The sequence below is a fragment of the Ochotona princeps genome, chromosome 11 (genome assembly GCF_030435755.1).
Source record: "Ochotona princeps isolate mOchPri1 chromosome 11, mOchPri1.hap1, whole genome shotgun sequence".
NCBI classification, from domain to species: Eukaryota; Metazoa; Chordata; class Mammalia; order Lagomorpha; family Ochotonidae; genus Ochotona; species Ochotona princeps.
In genome coordinates this window covers 47,888,907-47,906,748 of record NC_080842.1, presented here as the reverse complement: position 1 = coordinate 47,906,748, position 17,842 = coordinate 47,888,907, and the positions used below count along the sequence as shown (strand labels likewise).

The window sequence follows — 17,842 nt, the reverse complement described above, 5'->3', positions numbered from 1 at the left end:
TGACAGGAATTATACATGCCAATGTATGGAAATAAAATAATCTGTGCGAACTAAATCCCTGTGTCCTGAAATGAGCTCTCTTGTCATTTTCTTTATTTTGAAAGGGGTGCTTCCTGACCAGTTCCCTCTCATGACAACATTCAGGGAAGATCCAGATTAGACATTTATTCTCAATAGTTTAAGCTCAGTTATTACTTAGACGATTTGAACCACTCTTTAAGTCGCACACAAGGTAATTGAAGAATGTTTCAAATATCCCACAACCAAGATTAATTATTGTCCACTAAGAAACTATACCTAAGGAGTGGCTGTTTGGCCTAGTGTTTGTTGTTTGGGACACCTGCAGCTGGTGAGCAGGGTACCTAGTATGAATCTTGAGGCTCCTTCACTCCTAATCCGACTTCCTACTGATGTATATCCTCCTGGGAGGCAGCAGCTCAGGGCTTAAGTACGTAGATACCTGTGCCCAACATGGGAGACCCCAACTGAGCTCTGGGCTCCTTCTGCCTTTGGCCTAACCTAGCCTTGGCTGTTGAGTACATTTAGGAAATGAACCAATACATGGAAGATCTTTCTCTCTCTTGATTTGCCTTTTAAATAAATGAATAGTGTTTAAAATTATGTTTACACCTATCCTTGTGCTCCTCCCTTAGAAGAAGATGAACTTGGAAAACTGTCAAGAAGAAAAACAAGAAAGAAAAGCAAAGGAACCATTCCAGGGAGATGACTATGACTTATTGCTGAAGACTGGGGGCTGTGACCCCATGGAGGAGAAGGGCAGGTATGAGCTGGTACCAGGCTGTCTGTGAAAATTTACAAAGCCTGGCTCTGCTTGGTCCGTCCCAGGAAGGGTGCCTATTGCTGATGCAAATCATATTCAGCTTTGAAATAATCATTCCAGTAATACATTACATAGTGCTTGAACATATTGTAATAGCTCTGAAGTCAGTATCTTCATGCTCTTGAATATAAATAACCTTGTGTTTAAATAGGCAAAACCTTTTGGAGACTAGAGAAGACCATATAAATCATCAAAGAAGTACGTCTCCAATCCATTGCTCCAAACTTAAATGTTGCTCACCCAGAATGGCAACTCTGTCTGAGGGGATAGACATTGAAATGAGACCCTGAGGGTCCAGGTTTCACCTGCTGTAGTTGGAGGATGGACCTGAACCTGGCCATAGGATCCCTTAGAATGAGAAGCCACACTTACACCAGTGACAATAGAAAGACTAACCAACATACTGGTTAGTTTCGGTAAGCACCCAACTGTGGTACTAGATCAGAAACTCCTAGAGCTGTCCGAGCCAGTCCACACCAGGGCGGGTTCTGGTTGCAGTGCTAGGCTGCCTGCTATCCTTTGGGAAGCAGATGTGTGCCTCACAGGTGCCTCCTCAGCATCCTTGCAGAGACGTGAAGAAGTCTAAGGGCCCTTTGCAAGTGCAGACCAGCTGGGAAGGTGCTCACAGAGCCGAGTCTGTCTGCTGGGCTTTTGTTTTGAGACATCTCCTCTGCTCATCAGCTGTAAGGCTGGACACTCCAGGAGTCTGGGTCCTGCATCCTGAGTCAGCACATCTGATATAGAGGCATTTTAAAAAATATTTTAAGTCTAGCTTAAAATATCAAGAATGAGCTGACATTTGGTAAATCCTGTCTCTTTTTTTCATATTGTGAGGGCTCCTCTCAAGCTCTGAGGAACAGGGCCAACACATCCGAGCCAGTGGCTTTTACCTCTATTCTGAAATGTACCTCTTTGTTTTAACAGTCTAATGCCAGGGGCCTTGGCTCATTCTGAGAACCCCACATCAAAAGGGATCCACCAGGACCAACAGCTGGGGGCAGAGGCTGGAGCCCCCAGCTGTGGAATGAATCCACAGCCATCCCAGGGTAAGAATAATGAACAATGATCCTGACATTTAAAGTAGTGTAAGATCCTCATATTGTCCAGACAGACATGACCTCTATTGGCCACAGGCTTCTCACTAAGGGCTCTGGACTTTGATGCTACATGTTTAGTGAATCAACTTCCAGTCCCATATGCATAGACTATTCAATAAATTACTGGAAATCTAGTGAGACCTGAGCAGGTGTTAACACTTAAGAAAACACATATATAAATTTACAAAAAAGCTTTGACCTTCATAGATGATTCATTTTGGAACACTATCAGATTTTTCCAATTCTAGCACTAGATTTTATTGATTTACCCCATAAAATCCTTATGGAGGAATAGAGCTGCAAAGTTCGGGATGCTGGAAGATATAGAGGATCCCATCAGCTCCTGTCCCCACTGCACTTTCACTCCCACCTGTGACTCCCACACTTCAGGCTCGCCACAACAGAATGTCAGTGTGTTCCTCAGCAGAATGACCAAACCTTGCACACCATGCACTGTGAGAATTACCCCTAGAACGCTGAACAGCCCACATCAACTCAACAGATGTCTCAAAGCTTCTGCCTTCTGAGCCCCCTCTGACTTTGAGTTTCATGCTTATGTGGGTTTTTTGTTTATTATATTTATTTTTATTCCGCCACTAAGATATCTTTAGAAGCCTTGCGGATACTTCTTGACTTAGTGTGAAGTCAGAGGAATGGTATAAAAAGGAGAGTGAGCCAGGATACAAACTGGTGTCCATGATAAATGTGTTAATCACCAGAGAAAATTAGGCTGAGTGAATGGGCATCCTAAGTCCTGGAATCCATGACTGTGGGCTTGTATCTGTTATCATGTTTTCCATTCATATAGTTAGCCTAGTTTCTGTTACACACATAAACACTGATTTATGAATGCTCTCATATTAAGATAACCTGCAAGCCAAATGTCTATCAGGTGCCCTGTGAATTTTAACCTCACCGCAATTCGTGTAATTCATGGGGTCAGAGAACACAGTCACCATGTACTGGGTTCTAGAACTTTGATTTCCTTAATAGTCGGAGTCAGCATTTAAACAGTGTGGGTTTTGATGTCACTGAGTGAAAGGGCTTGGCGCCAGTCTCCTTTGCTTCTAGAATTCACGCACAACAGTGGTTCACTTTGTTCCCCCACCTACGCACAAGGCCCATAGGTCACTGTGTGACCCCGGCAGACAGGCACACTTTAAAGACAGCACAGGAGATAATGTAGTACTGCCTTTATGTTCTTTGCTTGGCCTCAGATCCATCCCAGCATCAGCAGGTGTCAAACCCACCAGCCATGCACGTTTCGGAAGATGTGAAGCCAAAATCCCTGCCACTGGATAGAAACATGAGCCATCAGATTGACTCTCCCACTGAGAGGCGAAAGTGAGTAACAGTGCAGTGGTACAGAATTCCTTTTTGGAAAAAAAACGTATTGACTTGAAAGGGGAAAATATGAAAAGGTCCAGGGCAATATTCCAGGAAAATAGCTAGTTGCTCTGTATGCCTTAGTTTGTGCGGTCGAGGCCAATGCAATGATGTAGTAAGTTAAGCCCAGCCCTTGCAGCAGCTCCCCTCCTCCCAATATCTGAGTATCGGGTTGAGTCCCAGCTACTTCACTTCTGTTCCAGCTCCCTGCTAATATGCCTTGGGACGATGGATGATGGCCCTGTCACCCCACCCTCATGGAGCACCTGGAAGAAGCTCCTGCTTCCTAACTTTGGCCTGGCCAACCCTGGCCATTGCTGTCATTTAGAGAATAAACCAGTGGTTCATTCTCTCTCTCTCTCTCTCTCTCTCTCTCTCTCTTTCTCTCTTTCTCTGTCACTCTACTTCTCAAGTAAATAAATCTTACCCCCAAAATAAACAAACACCAAAAAAGCAATAAACTGTGCAGTCACATACACTGAATTGATTTTACACATTATGATTCCTATGTATGCAGTACATACTTCTTCCTAATATTTGATACGTTAAACTACCCAACAACATTTTGAAAAATGTTAGCGCTTATGCAAAACTATTTTTGAAAGCTTAGGATACAAGTTTGAAGGTTCACCTCCAGGCTGATTTGGTTCTGTGGGGAAAAAAAATGACAATAGCTTCCAAGTTCATGCTTAATGAAACGGTGAGTGTGCAAGGCAGTGCAGACAGCACGACCTCATATGCAGATAGCACAAAGATGGTCTGTTGGAATCGCCAGTGAGAATGTGCGCCTTGGAGGCACTTCTTCCCCATGGTGTGGTGTAATTACACATTTTCATTTTTCTCAAGTACGGAGGATACCATATCTAATCAATTAAAAATCTGCAAAGTATAAATGTGAGAAGTTAGTGCCTGGCTCATTTCTAAATGCTGTACTTGCACATCACAGATCTACATATTTAGTTGGTTTACATATTTACCAACCTGTAGATTTTTGTACTGTAAAGATTAATAAGTACACCTGGCCAAGTAATCTGAATCATATCCGTGTAACTTTCATCAGAACAGTAACAAGAGTAAAATATGTCATCCCTGCTTGGACCATTTTCCCTTTTCCTCTTCCGTCTGTGCAGTCTCCACTCTGTATGATACCCAGAGTCAATAGAAGCTAAGATCACATAGAAGTAATCGCTGTTGTGATTGCTTATGCAGTAGTTTTCCACCATTTTACACTTTGGGAAGGACAGGAAAATGTAATGTTTGGCCAAGGCTATGCCATGCCTAAGGAAGGAGTTTAGAGTGAACAGGACACTTGACTGCTCCCTGGAAAGCAGTTAGCAGACGCTTGGGCTCTAGCTCTGTTTGTACCTCTGTGGACATGGTTTTTTCCCCTTTGTGTTTTTTTGGTGTTCTAACTCTTTCTTGACAACATGACATCAACTTTCAGTAGCAGAACTGACACCTTAATCAGAGGCAGAGCTCACAGGCAATGTGTACACAGAGCACCTGAGTAGCCATTCTGGTAGCTGCTGGCTGCGGGGCGTCAGGATCGCTCGGTACCCATGGCATGGCTACTGTGGAGCATCTTGATGCCACGCTTCAGCATATGTGTCCACGGTGATGTTGTACATGACAGTGAAGACCACCTCACTGCAAAACTCCCCTTCGGGGTCTACCTTTCGTGTGTGGCCTCTCTTGAGAAGTTTTTTCCTTCTCTGAGTTCAGGATTTTTGGATCCAACTCAGCCAGAAAACAACATAAATAAAATCCACCATTTTAACTGAACAAGACTTTTAAAAATAAAGAATAGAGACATATCCTATCTTTGCTAATCAAAGCCAACCTGATTGAGATTTTATGTGGCCCATGCATGGGTAATCCTCACTCTACACTGTTTTTGCTTACTCTGTGTACTGTTTTTGCTCTTTAATAAAACAAAAATGTTGCAAGGAAACTCTGCTCTCTCATCTGGTTGTCAAAGAAGATGCTTACATTTTCACTGATCTAAAACCTGCTTGCATGCATCTGGAAGTTGGCTTCTCTTGACGTGCCGTAATGCTGGCTCCTTTCCCATGTTGCAGGAAAAATCCTCGAGGGAACATCCAGGCTGGGCCTTTCCCACCCTGCTCCCCCACCCCACCTGGCCAGTCACCAAACAGGTATAATGGATCAGCAGGCCTCTGGGAGGCTGCCGGATTCAAACTTGAGCCGGCCATGCCGCCTTTCAGCCACTGAGGGATTTGAAGGAGAGATTTGTGCATCCACAGCTCTTCCAACACACGCACACATGCGCACGTACAAGGAGAGGTAGACGTATGAGCCACAGGAAAAAAAAAAAGCCAGGCGTGTGACGTTGGTGCAGCTGCGGCCATGGGGCCGTAATTACATTGTGTGAAACCTGCAATCTAATAATAAAATCCACCAGACATTCACTGGGCTCCCACGTCGGCGCCTTTCCCTCCAAAGCGACACAGCCCCGCTAGGCAGAATCAGCTGATGGCTCATACAGAGGCCCAGGCGGTAGCTGAGAAATGAGACTTTGTCCTTCTCCAATAGCCTCCTCTAATGAGCCCATGATGTTCTTAAAAGCTACCTAACGTGCCCATCTGCTGCAGAGACAGATCCCAGGTGCTGGGAGGTTTTCACTGATGGAGGAATTCATCCCACTCCTGCATGAGAGGGAAACCCTAACAAATACAGTTTGATGAGAATGCTTTCCTCTTTCCTGCCTGCCTTTCTTGATCCTGCTGTCTGTCTCCAACGCATGGGCTTGCAAAGTACTATTGTGGGCTACAGAACTTCTAGAGCTCTTCACCCCCTGGGCAATCTGCTCTGACTGGACTCACATAGTCTGAGGACCCTGACTCTCACAGGATGTTCATCTGTGGAGTTGGAGGTCTAGTCCATGGGCAGGCACTGCCCTGGGCGCTGTGAGGTGCGAAGATGAGAGAGACACAGGCCTGCCTTCAAGATTTGCAATTTAGCAATAAGACAAAGTACCCACAATATAGATTCCCCCAGTGTGTGCCGTCTGCTAGCACAGGTCTCCACATTCACAGGTGCACGGGAAGCACAAGGCAAGTTCTGTAACCCAGATCATAGAATGCAGTGACAGAACCCGCATCCCCAGCAACGCTGTCTGCCCCATACCTATTCTGTGGTATCCCAATTGGCACTCTACTTTAAAGCAACAGCAAAAATAGTATGTCCTCAACTGAGTGAAAGACAATGCACTAGTGGACCAATCAGCCAATTAGGACAAATGTTAAAGCAACACTGAAACTTTAGTGAAGCTAAACTTGATTGCTTAGGACTTAGGGAAACATGCAAGGATATTGAACCATCCAGGCACCTTTGGTCACTGTGATTGGATAGATTGTAACACAGGTTTTTCAAAACAAACAGACACCCCTCAGATGCCATGCCACCGAAAGCTAATTGTGTTGTTTGCCATTTGTAATTGAAGCTTCATTTCCAGTTTGTTATCAGTTCAGTAATTCTCATTTCATCCACGATACAGGCATCTTAAAATCTACGTTTTCTTTTGCATGGGGCCTCAGGTTTGTGTGTCTGAGCGACTGGGTTTTGTGTCTGGGCTTTGTCTCTCATCTGCATTTGTAACCCCAGGTCCATCAGTGGGAAGAAGCTCTGTTCCTCCTGTGGGCTTGCTCTGGGCAAAGGAGCTGCGATGATCATTGAGACCCTCAATCTGTACTTTCACATCCAGTGTTTCCGGGTACGTACTCCCACTCGTTTCCTTCCTCTTCTGGCCAGTGCCCTGTGCTAGGCACTTCCTCCTGAAATCTTAACAGCCTCTCCCACAAGGTCTGCCCACACTGGCGCAGTGGACCTGTGGGTGGAGCTATCCTCTGGGATGCCTGGACACACGATGCAACACAGATGTACACACGTGACCTGACCAAGATACTTCTGTTACCAAAGACAATGTACCCTAGCAAGGACCTGGAAATTGGGACACTGGGAAATGAGAATGCATACAAGTCTTTGAGAGAGCTGTGAATTCATTTATAATGTAACAGCTCTGCTGCTTCTTCAAGTCTTGGCATTCCCCGTCAAAGGGCTTCAGCCCTCGACCTAATGGAAGAGTTCCAGTCGAAGAAATGACTACCGCTGTTTGCAAAATTAAAGGCCTTTGCGTGTCTGTAATCTCAGATGGAACGTCCCTCCCTCTGAGAAGCTGCTCTGGCCCTCCAGAGTAAGTGAGCTTGTTCATGGTCAGCTTCCTGACTCAGCTGTGGGTACCGTCGGGGCAGCATCCAAGGCCATCACAGTCAACATGATCCCCTCTGTGCCCAATCAGTGTTTTTAGATGAATGAATTAGTGAACAGTTGAAGGGAGGAGGCCCCAGTTGTAGTCCTGGGTCTCCTGCTAGTGAATACATAGACTAACCACCCACATATACTTGGCTTATTATGAAAGTTGTAAGTTAGGCCAGATCAGCACATCCTGGTTTCCAAGGACATACTTCACATGAATAGATCATTCTGGAAGGAACACCCTCTATCTCTGCAGAACCCTGAAATGTTTTCTTTTTCTTTCTCAAGTTTTGTCCTGTTCTTGTCAGTAGCTTCCTGACAATAGAGTAAATGTGCATGGATTTAAAAGAATGTCCACTCTGCCTCCAAGCTCAGAGCATGTTACTGAATTTAGTCATACCAGTCATTCCTGGACAGTGAGTCTCACAGATGAAGCTGCTTAGGGCCATTTATTTTAGATTCCATTTATCAAAAATCTTAGCACAAGTCCTTAATGTCATGGATTTTTTTAGAACAGTTTCATAAAAGGCAATCAAATTTATTCTCTATATCCCAAGTTGTCTATGCATGTTTTAGGGCTCAAAGGATTATCTTTTTAAAATACATAAATAATAACATAATAAAGGTCATTATAAAATGTATTATAACTATTATATAATGTAATATTTAATATTATAGAATAGCCATGTTATAATTATATAGCATAAACATATTAAACATGTAAATAATAATAGATTTCAGCACATTGTATGCTCAGAAACTTTATCAGTGTTACAAATAAGGTGGCAGTTCTTCATGAATTCTCAAGCTAAGAGAAGACTGGCCTTCTTAGCTGAGGAGGTCCTTTTTTTCCTCCCTGCAGTTACTTATAGGGGTCTGATGCTTTAAGGCACATCGCCTCCTCTTCTGTGCCCCAGCCTTGCAGCATGGGCACAGCTCGCACCCCTTAGGATGGGCCCTCTCCATGTGGATGGACCCTCCCACTGCCTCCCCACCCCGCCTCCTGGGACATGCAGCAGAGAAAGGACTTTAATCCCCACCCCCACAAGAGCCTGCCAGCTGGACCCACCCCCACTGTCCCACAGCAGAAGACAGCTGTCCCTTGGCATCACAGAAAATTGCTTCTAGGACCCCCTGCAGATGCCATAGTCCAGACATGTCCAAGTCCCTTTGGTAAAATGGCAGAGGGTTTACCTCCAGCTTATACACATCCTCTCTTATCTTTTAAATCCCCCTTGGACTCATATAATACAATTATAAACATCATGTACATGGCAGTGAAACTGCAGGCTTGGAGAATAATGAGAAGCAAAAAGCAGTCTGTATATTTCAATACAGATGCAATGGTGGTTTTTTGTTTGTTTCTTTTTCTGCTTTTCAAATATTTTCATGAGGTCAGCTGACCCCTGGGATGTGGGCCCTGTGAGGTGTAGGGCCAGTTGTGTGTCCCACAGTCTTCTTCCACACTTAGAACTGACCTGACTGAACAGTCCCATCACCAGGAACCTAGTTAGCATGGGTGTCCCTGCCTTGAATGTGTTAGCTGGGTGCTAGTCATTCTGATCTGGCCGCACTCAGTGACATTCCAGAAAGCCTCTAGCCATTAGTGATAGGTTAATTTCAACCAATAATCCATTGGCCACATGTTTCTTAAAAGCACTAATCTGCAAGAGGCAGTGCCTCTCCCCATCTTGGTGAAGCAGCGAGTGTTATGGTTCTGTATTGAAGCTTATAGGACAACGGGCTTTGGCATCATCATCCCACACGCACAAACCCACTGGGTCTGGCCCACTCTGCTGTCTGAAATAGTTACCTTCTCCACTAAATACAAGATGTTAAAAGGCTAAAAGTACATTTACTTTTGTGATAAATTGGTTCTCGCTGCAGCATCTAATAAGTAGTAGATGCTCACCAAACGTGCAAATTGTAGAAGTGATCTGTGTGCTACTTGTGTCAACAGCAGCTGCAGGTAGGACAGGGGCAGTTCCTGATGTAGCTGACAATGTATGTATCTTCTGCCTTCCAGTGTGGCATTTGTAAAGGTCAGCTTGGAGACGCCGTGAGTGGGACGGATGTCAGAATCCGAAATGGTCTGCTCAACTGCAACGATTGCTACCTGCGATCCAGAAGTAAGTGCTGGGAGAATGCCACCAATGATGGGTGCGAACACCAGTCGTTCATAGACCCTGGTGTAGGAGTTCAAAGCTTTTCTCGTCAGCTGACACTCCTGCCCTGACAGACGGCTTCTTGGGATCTAGATTTAAAGCATGGTTATAAAATAATTGTTTATTCACCACGTGTTTCTTCTGAGCAGTGTCTGCTTTCTTATCCAGAAGCGTTTGATGAAACCCACGGGTAAAAATAATGGACTGGGTTTAGGCGTGTCCTGAGCTCAGCACATGAGACCCTGCAGAGGCTGAGGGGGATATAAAATCCAGAATCACTTGGCATGTGTTCCCATGGGCACCTTTTTAGGGTGGCCCAGAGAAGAGTGGCTCGTTGTTTATCTATATGCCTTGCCTGTGGGAGATTCATTACCTATTGCGGTTTTGCTCCCAACTGAATAGCAAGTTCCTTGAGAGCTAAAATGATGGGCTCTAGTTCCTGGTGGATCTTCCCTAACCCGTGGCACCTTAGTTTAGAGTAAAAGGTGCACGAATGTCTGCGGCCTTGGGGCACCAGGGGTCGCTGTTGCCCAAGTACTGCTTTAGAAGCTTTAAAAGGAAGCCCTTGGCTTGCCTCTGAGTCTTCCTTCTTCCAGGGTAATGAAGAGGCCTTTTCATGCAAGCCCCTTCTTCAGTCTCTATGTGTAAGGAAAAACCTATAGTGAGGAGATAGAGTTTGAAATTCAAGAATGTTTTATAAGTATTCAAAATAAGCAAGGCGATCTTTTTACAGTCCTTTTTACCCCAGTTTATAAATCTGCAGGACTGAGGACTTGAAGAACAAACATTGAAATTAGGTTGTTTCTGCTGTTGACTTAGCAAATGCAGAGACATTTATGCCTGTTAATAACAATGATGGTACATAAAGATTAAGTCAAGATTAACACAGGTGATTTGGATTTATAGTCAGTGTTTGAGTCATGGTCATAACAGTGTCGATTCAGAACTGGACTAGTGTACCGTGCGTCCGGGGGGGGGATAGTGATTTTTATAACATTTTGTGTCTGTTAAAGATGATACCATAAGTTCACCATCAGTAGAGGTACACAGAGACATAAACATATGCAGACATACATCCCTGTACAATGTAGATAGCAGACATGCTCTTCCAACCGGATTTTTGTTGTTTTGTTCTCACACACTGAAAAGAGGAGCTACATCCTTTCTCTCCTGGATTTCAGGATAATTTTTTCCTGTCTTGCTAGAAAGTGCTTTTCTGCGTCTCAGTGGCGCAGCTGAAAGTGCATCCCAGAGCCAGAAGAGGGCAGTGTGAGGCTAAGAAGAACAGAAAGCTGCAGCAGGTGCTTGAAGGAGGCTAGAGTTTGAACCCACCTCTGTTTTCATCCAGGCTTTTTTTTTTTTAGTTGAGAACTTAGGTGAATGATTCTTCATTATTTCTTTTTGAAATTGGATTTTTTGATGTAAGCCAAGGCTTTCTCTTACATGTAGGTAAAGGGTGTGAACTACTTTTATTTCTAAATCTAAAGACAAAATCCATGGCATTATTTTAGCAAGATGATAAGAAAGTGATTAGAGGTGGGCTAAAAATATAGGGTTTTCCTCCTCCGTATATACTCCGTTTCAAATACCCTACTTTAGTGGGATTTAAAATTTTTTTTAGAATGCTAAAAAATATAAAGGAGAAACAAAATAGGTGCATTATTTCTGTATCCCAGTACCTCTGTAGACATCACAAGAATAAATAAAGCAAAGCTAGAAAGAGGATGTCATAGGAAAAACTGAATTGTTCTGGAAGATACCACCTGAACAGTGAATGCCGGCCTCTTTAGCCACCATCACCACTGACCTTTCTCGGGGACTCATGCCCGCACCCCAGATACCCACATGTCTGTGGCCTCCGCTCGGGAGTAGGGATGCCAGCACAGCACTGTTCCATGCCCAGGATCCAGCTGCTGTGTTTTTAACCTAGTGATACGCCTTAGGAAATTTCTCAAGCAGTGTGTTCTTTCCCCTCATCTTTTTCATGACGTTTTAACAGCTGTGCCAAGTCCCCCTTGTAGGCACTAAGGTTGATGAATAGACACTTGGGTTGTTAAGAGTTTTTAGTATTTTTTAATGTCCTGTGGAACATGCCATCCCAATGCCCTGGTCACCATTTGCCTGTGTCTGGGAGCACAGCCGAGTTATAAGGCAGGTTTCCTTACCAGGTCCAGATGTGTTGCCTAATGATTTTTTTGTGCCCCCTTCCTGGGAAAGGCACAGCTCTCCTCCCCCCTCGGCACCTCCATCAGCTCGGGCAGCCTCCAATGTTAAAATTTTCCACTGTGAGACATGGAGGGGAACCTCATTGCTTTGATTGAGTTTCTTTAGTTATGGGCTTGAACGTCTTCCCGTAGATTTATTAGCGTTTGGATTCCTCTCTCTATGAGCTGCGTCCGTCTTCTCTGGCCATTCTGTTGGCACCTGATGCCTAAGCGTTCTTTGCCAGTTCAGGAAATTCTCCCCTTGTGGTGTTTACTGCACCTGGCAATTATCGTTGGCTGCTCTCCTTTGTGATGTGGCTTTCACACGGAATATTTTCATTTCAACTAATTTTATAGAGTGTCTGTGTATCCTCCCAACCCCCTTTTGGATTCCGGGTTTTGTGTCCTACTTAGAAAAGCTCTAGCTATACCAAAGGCGTAAATAAACCTAGCTGAGATTTTAAGCTTAACTTGGATTTTTTTAAACACATAATTGTGTGATAATGAAGAATATATCTAGGGGTGAAATATGAGGTTGATTTCTAGCCCTTTTTTTTATCCATTAGCCACATATGCAAATATCTCTTAATGAATAATACCTTTTTTTCCCTCACTGATTCAAAATGCCAACTTTCTCATAAACTAAGTTTTCCTATATATTTGAGTCTACCTCTGGATATTTTATTGTGTTTTATTAACCTATTTATTCTATTATTCTCCATTATTGAATGGTTTTAATGAATGTAGCTCCATAATATGTTTTAATATTAGGTAATAAGAGCTACATTCTCTCCAGGTTTTCTTTTCCGAAAGTTTTCCAACAGTTTTCTCATGTTTGTTTTTTCAGATAAATCTTAGCAGTATTACTTTCAGGCTAATTTTAGTGAAAGCAAGAAGGATAGCAAACACATCCAAGAGTTCAGTTGATTGTTTTCTTGGTGTCCTAAAAAATAGATACACTATGAGGAGCCAGGGGAGGAGGAGATAGTGATTTGAATGCAGAAGTAGGAAAACAAAAACCAAAAAACCTTAATTGGTTGCCTATATCCCGGAGGCAACAAAGAGTCAAAATGGAAAGCAATGGCTAAAAAATCATTGTTCTGTGTTTTTGTATTTGACTTGGATAGATGTGAAAGGTAGTTTACATCTTGGGCATCCTAAATGAAACGCAATGGTTTTGTTTTGTGGAATAGTAAAACCTGAGTATATAATCAAATTTTTCTCTAAGTAACTGGTCACGTTTAAATGGAATTGTTCTCTTAGAGGGAAAAATAGCATAGCAGCGTATTAATATGCAATTCCTAAAAGCAATGAAAGCAGTTTTGAAGTTTGCATGTAAATGAGACTAGAACTACAAAACAAACTACCTGTCACATAGGAAGCCGTGCCATCTGCGCGTGGCACTGGACGACCGTGTTTGGATGTAGCCTTCTGGTCCCTCACTCACTCCCACAAAATGCATTTAGCACAGACTCCCCCAGGTCTTTTTGAATATTGTGATTACCTCATCACAACTCTATTGCCTAACACAAAAGGGAAACCTTGTGAAGGTTTCTACCGGAAAAGGGGAACTCCAACCATCCTGTCTACAGAGTTACCAACAAAAGGACAGTGCAATCAAGGATTGATTTTTCCCCTGTTAAATTTGCGTTTCAGAGAAAAATGAGTTTTTAGGAATGTGTGGATGTGCTCCAAGTACTGTAAGCTCTGAATTTAGCAAAGATCTGTCCCAAATACTGCATGGGGTATACTTTAACAAACACGCGGGAGCAGGCCTGTGGTGTACTGGCTCGGACACTCACATCGCAGTGCCTGGCTCAGTTCCCAGCTCTGGCGTCTGCCTCCTGCCTCCTGGTGATCTCGACCCTGGTGGTGGCTCTGATGGCTCAGGTCACCCACGTGGATTTAGATCCCAGCCACTGGCTGCAACCCCAGGCTGTGAATCAGCAGCATGAACCCACGGATAGGAAGGAGCTCTCTGTCTCCTTCCCTGTTTCACCCCTGGTGTGAGCACACGCATCTGCCTCACAGATGAATCACAAAATTTCAAAATAATGTTTTTTTCTGAAATGTACTTCTTATTGGGTTCCCCCCCCCCCATGTATTTTTACTTGTTAAAACTAGCAATCCATGGGCCTGGTACAGTAGCCTAATGGCTAAAGTCTTAACCTTGCATGGACCAGGATCCCATATGAGCACTGGGTCTAATCCCGGTGGCCACACTTGCCATCCAACTTCCTGCTTGTGACCTGGGAAAGCAGTTGAGGACGACCCAGAGCCTTGGGACCTTACACCCACATGAGAGACCCAGAAGAAGCTCTGGGCTCCAGGTGTCAGATGAGCTCAGCTCCAGCTGTTTTGTCTCTCTTCTTCTCTGACTTTCCAATAAATAAATAAATCTTTAAAAAATTTTAGCAATCCTATTTCCAGATCCTATGCCCAATCCCTCTGGTTACAAATATTTACTCTTAAAAAAAACCATACCTGGAGAAGCTCAGAGAGAAGAAATTCCCTTACTAGTCCCAGAGGGTGAAGTAGGAAGGTCGATGGAGATCTTTGATTTAGGGAACATCCAGTGGTTCTGAGCCAAACTTGACAGTGGGTTTGAATTACTGGGGTGCTTTCAGGGTGTCTGAGATGGAGTCCAGCTGTCCCCCTCTGGAACAAACTCCCGTGGGTCCCTGGACCACAGTGCCCTCTGCAGGGTACAACCTGGCTTCCTTTCCCCACTGGAGGAGAGACTTTGCTAGACAATTGCTGATTTGAGAGGCTTTGTAAGGTCACACCTGAAGGCTAACTGAACACTGCTCTGTTTGTTTGCCACAGGTGCTGGCCAGCCCACAACATTGTGATGTGGTTTTCCAGCTTCCAGATCACTCACCGTTCCCTTATTAAAGGTGTCCCCTGGCAATCGCTTAACAAAATCCCAAGTTCAGGGGCTTCTTAGCCTCCATCAAATTTCTGAAAGGCTCTTCTAAAAGGTGGTATCTTTTTTTGTTGTTTTTTTTTCTTTTTTCTTTTTTTTTTAGTAGTGCAGTACATTTTGTTGTTGTTGTTTTTGCATTTGCACAGCATCTCCAAAAGAATGTTGAGTTACAATGATCCTGAAGAATCCTAAAAATGGTTTTAGCGTCAAGCAAGTCACGCAGGCCTACGGTTTAGTGAAATGATGTGACAAACCTGTTCTGTTTTAGTATTTCTAGGAATTAAACACTTTATGTTTACAGAATTGAACCACAGAAAGTGTGCAACATGCCAATTGGAGACGTGGTCTTCTAAGACAAGGAGCATCTGCTGAATGCATTTCAGAAACTAAACATCACAGTGAGCTCTGTTTCTGAGCTGTACCTTGTTTTTAATGCAGAGACGCTAGTCTGACAATATGTGCTGTAATCCTGGAACATTTGTGTTACTCACCTTTGGAAGTAGAGGTTATACCAATTAAATTATTGCCCTGTTAGCATTAGATCTTGTATACCTTGAAAGTTATGTTATTAATATAGGCTGGTCCGTCAAGTAAAGAGAACCCTTGCAATATCAGCTAGACTTACACTCGAGAACATTGCCCAGGGGTAGGAAGACCCCAGAGGGAAATAGTTCTGTCTTCATCTCCAAAGTCACTACCAAGATCTTTGTGAAAGTTTAACCAACCGAGTGGTGGGTCCTTGCAAGCACGAGGCCTGGCTGGCTGGCTGGCTTCCCTGCAGGCACTAGATCTTCAATGAGACACTCAACACCAAGGCATGTGGACTGTGTGGTGTGGAGATTGGTCCATCATGGCTGTGACACTGCTCACCCATCCCTGCAAGTTCATCTGGAAGCAAGCGAATATCCAGAAAATATTCAGCCCACCTGATTATAATGCAAATGATGGATGATGTATTAAGCCCCTGGTGTGTGATCTACAAGAACCCACAGCTCAGACCAGGCCCTGCCCCCTCTCATGGACATGCGGGAGTTCTGGACCCTCATCACAGAGTTCAGAGAGGAACTCTTGTTGAGAACTAGTGAGTTTTCTGTCCTGAGTGATGAATTTCTGTTGGATAAGAAAGGAATCGAGTTCCTAAAGAGCATCACAATTGACATCCTCCAGGTTGGTTTGTGTTTCTTTAACAACTGGAGAGAGGAGAGCTATTTATTCTGCCTTAAAATGACGGCAAATAAGTAAGATGTCACTTCATGGATGTGGACTATGGATACAATCCTCATAGGTGGATGTAGTGGTGAAACAGGTCAAGTATATATCTTTCTGTTGTGTAAGCAATAATTTGTTTCGTGTCTTACTGAGTATAGCTAGCAATTATTTATTTCTACGCTAGATGATTTTTTGCATGTAAAGTTCCACATAGGTGCAGGAATTTCCTCAGCCACTGGAGGTATTTTGACCATTTTCTCATTCGGACAGCTGTCATTAGATTGGAATTTACACATCATTTCATTAAAAATTGTGCCTTAGAAAATGCAAAGCTGTTGCACATAGTCCGTGATGAATTATGGATACAGTTCATTGAAAGAGAGATGAAGTCACTTCCAAGTTCCCATGACTTCTCATTGGAGGTGTCAGCCATTTTACAAGAAAAAAAAATTCTAAAAAAAAAAAAAAAGAAAACTAAAAAGAAAAAAAAATTTTGAAAATGTACAGATTAAGTCTGATATTTTGATTAACCTCCTGCATGTTTTATTAAATATTTTGATAACGTGGATGTTTACACTTTGCATGATAGTAGCAGAGTACTTTGCCACAAATGATGCACAAAACATGTACAATATGTTCATTCATAACCAACTTTTATAGAATACTTTTTACATGTGGAACTCCATCCGTTATGTAAGGATCACATGAATATTGCACATTCTCTTCTGGTTTCACAAACCCATTTATACATATTTCTTAGACTCATTGTACATGTATTGAAGCTGGAATTGAGTCAAGAAAAATAAAACCCCATTCTCCCGCTGCAAAATGTGCTCTCCCATAATGAGCGCTAGTCACCCGGGCAGAGTAATCTCCAACATTTTCTAAATTCTAATTGCCAACTGTTTCTATTTCTATTTGATTTATATTTCATTTGGAATCTGTTACATGGCAGCCTGGGCAGACTAGATCTTATGTTTTGCAAGGAAGCATAACGACTATGATCTATTTCTTTTCAAATAATCTTTGAGATCCCAGGGGAAAAAAAATGTTCTGCTCTGCTGAGCTATAATGTAAATGTGTTTCTTTAGAAAACAGATGAGGCAAGTGAGTGATGTATTGCTCCTAAGGAAGTATATTTTTTTTGTCATACTCCAAAAGCTAGTTCCTTCCCTTTCTTAAGAAAAAAAAAGGGGGGGAGGAGAGAATTAACTATGTTTCACTAGCAAACTTTCCTGACATTTCCTTGTTCTTCCTATGTAGTGTTATTAATGCAATACGTATTCTAGTTATCTATACACCATGTAAGATTTAACGAACTGAAATGACCCACCTCCTATGTGAGTCTATCCAAAAGATGTTACTGCTGTGGGTGGGCCCTGGTTCTCTATCAGTTACACTAACTTTCATTGAAAATATTTATTCTAAAATGCCTCTGAGATGTAGTTAAAAAATGAATAAAAATAAAAGGTTGTCTAAAAAAGCAATGCTTTTATAGTAAATGTACATTTATAAATAAAATACTCAAATCAACTTTGTATTCTATTCTTTGGGGAGTTGGGTTGGTTTTTTTTTTTCCTTACTTGGGGACCAGAGAATCTGCTGTGGCTTGTGGCCCGGAGGCAGAGTGAGAAGGTGGCAGCAAGGCCTGTTTGCTTTTGCACAGTGATGCATGGCTGTGGTCAGTGTCTTAAACCAAGTCAAGCTCAGTGGCCAGAGGTAAAGATCACTGAGGAACT

The 17,842-nt window shown here is 43.1% G+C and overlaps 1 protein-coding gene across 9 annotated transcripts in view; it reads left to right on the top strand.

The window, feature by feature from the left end:
- The window catches only part of LIMCH1 (LIM and calponin homology domains 1), a 312,362-nt gene extending 294,726 nt beyond the window's left edge, over positions 1-17,636 (top strand). For 5 of the 9 annotated variants that reach the window (XM_058670159.1, XM_058670162.1, XM_058670165.1 and 2 more), the window contains 7 exons: positions 654-781; positions 1,766-1,887; positions 3,156-3,282; positions 5,403-5,480; positions 6,949-7,057; positions 9,626-9,728; positions 14,795-17,636. In XM_058670159.1, coding sequence (XP_058526142.1) covers positions 654-781; positions 1,766-1,887; positions 3,156-3,282; positions 5,403-5,480; positions 6,949-7,057; positions 9,626-9,728; positions 14,795-14,820 — 693 coding nt within the window. In that variant the 3' untranslated portion in view covers positions 14,821-17,636. The remainder of the gene's footprint in view (positions 1-653; positions 782-1,765; positions 1,888-3,155; positions 3,283-5,402; positions 5,481-6,948; positions 7,058-9,625; positions 9,729-14,794) is intronic. The other 4 variants (XM_058670166.1, XM_058670160.1, XM_058670168.1 and 1 more) reach the window with 1 other exon arrangement.
- The last annotated feature ends 206 nt before the right edge of the window (positions 17,637-17,842 follow it).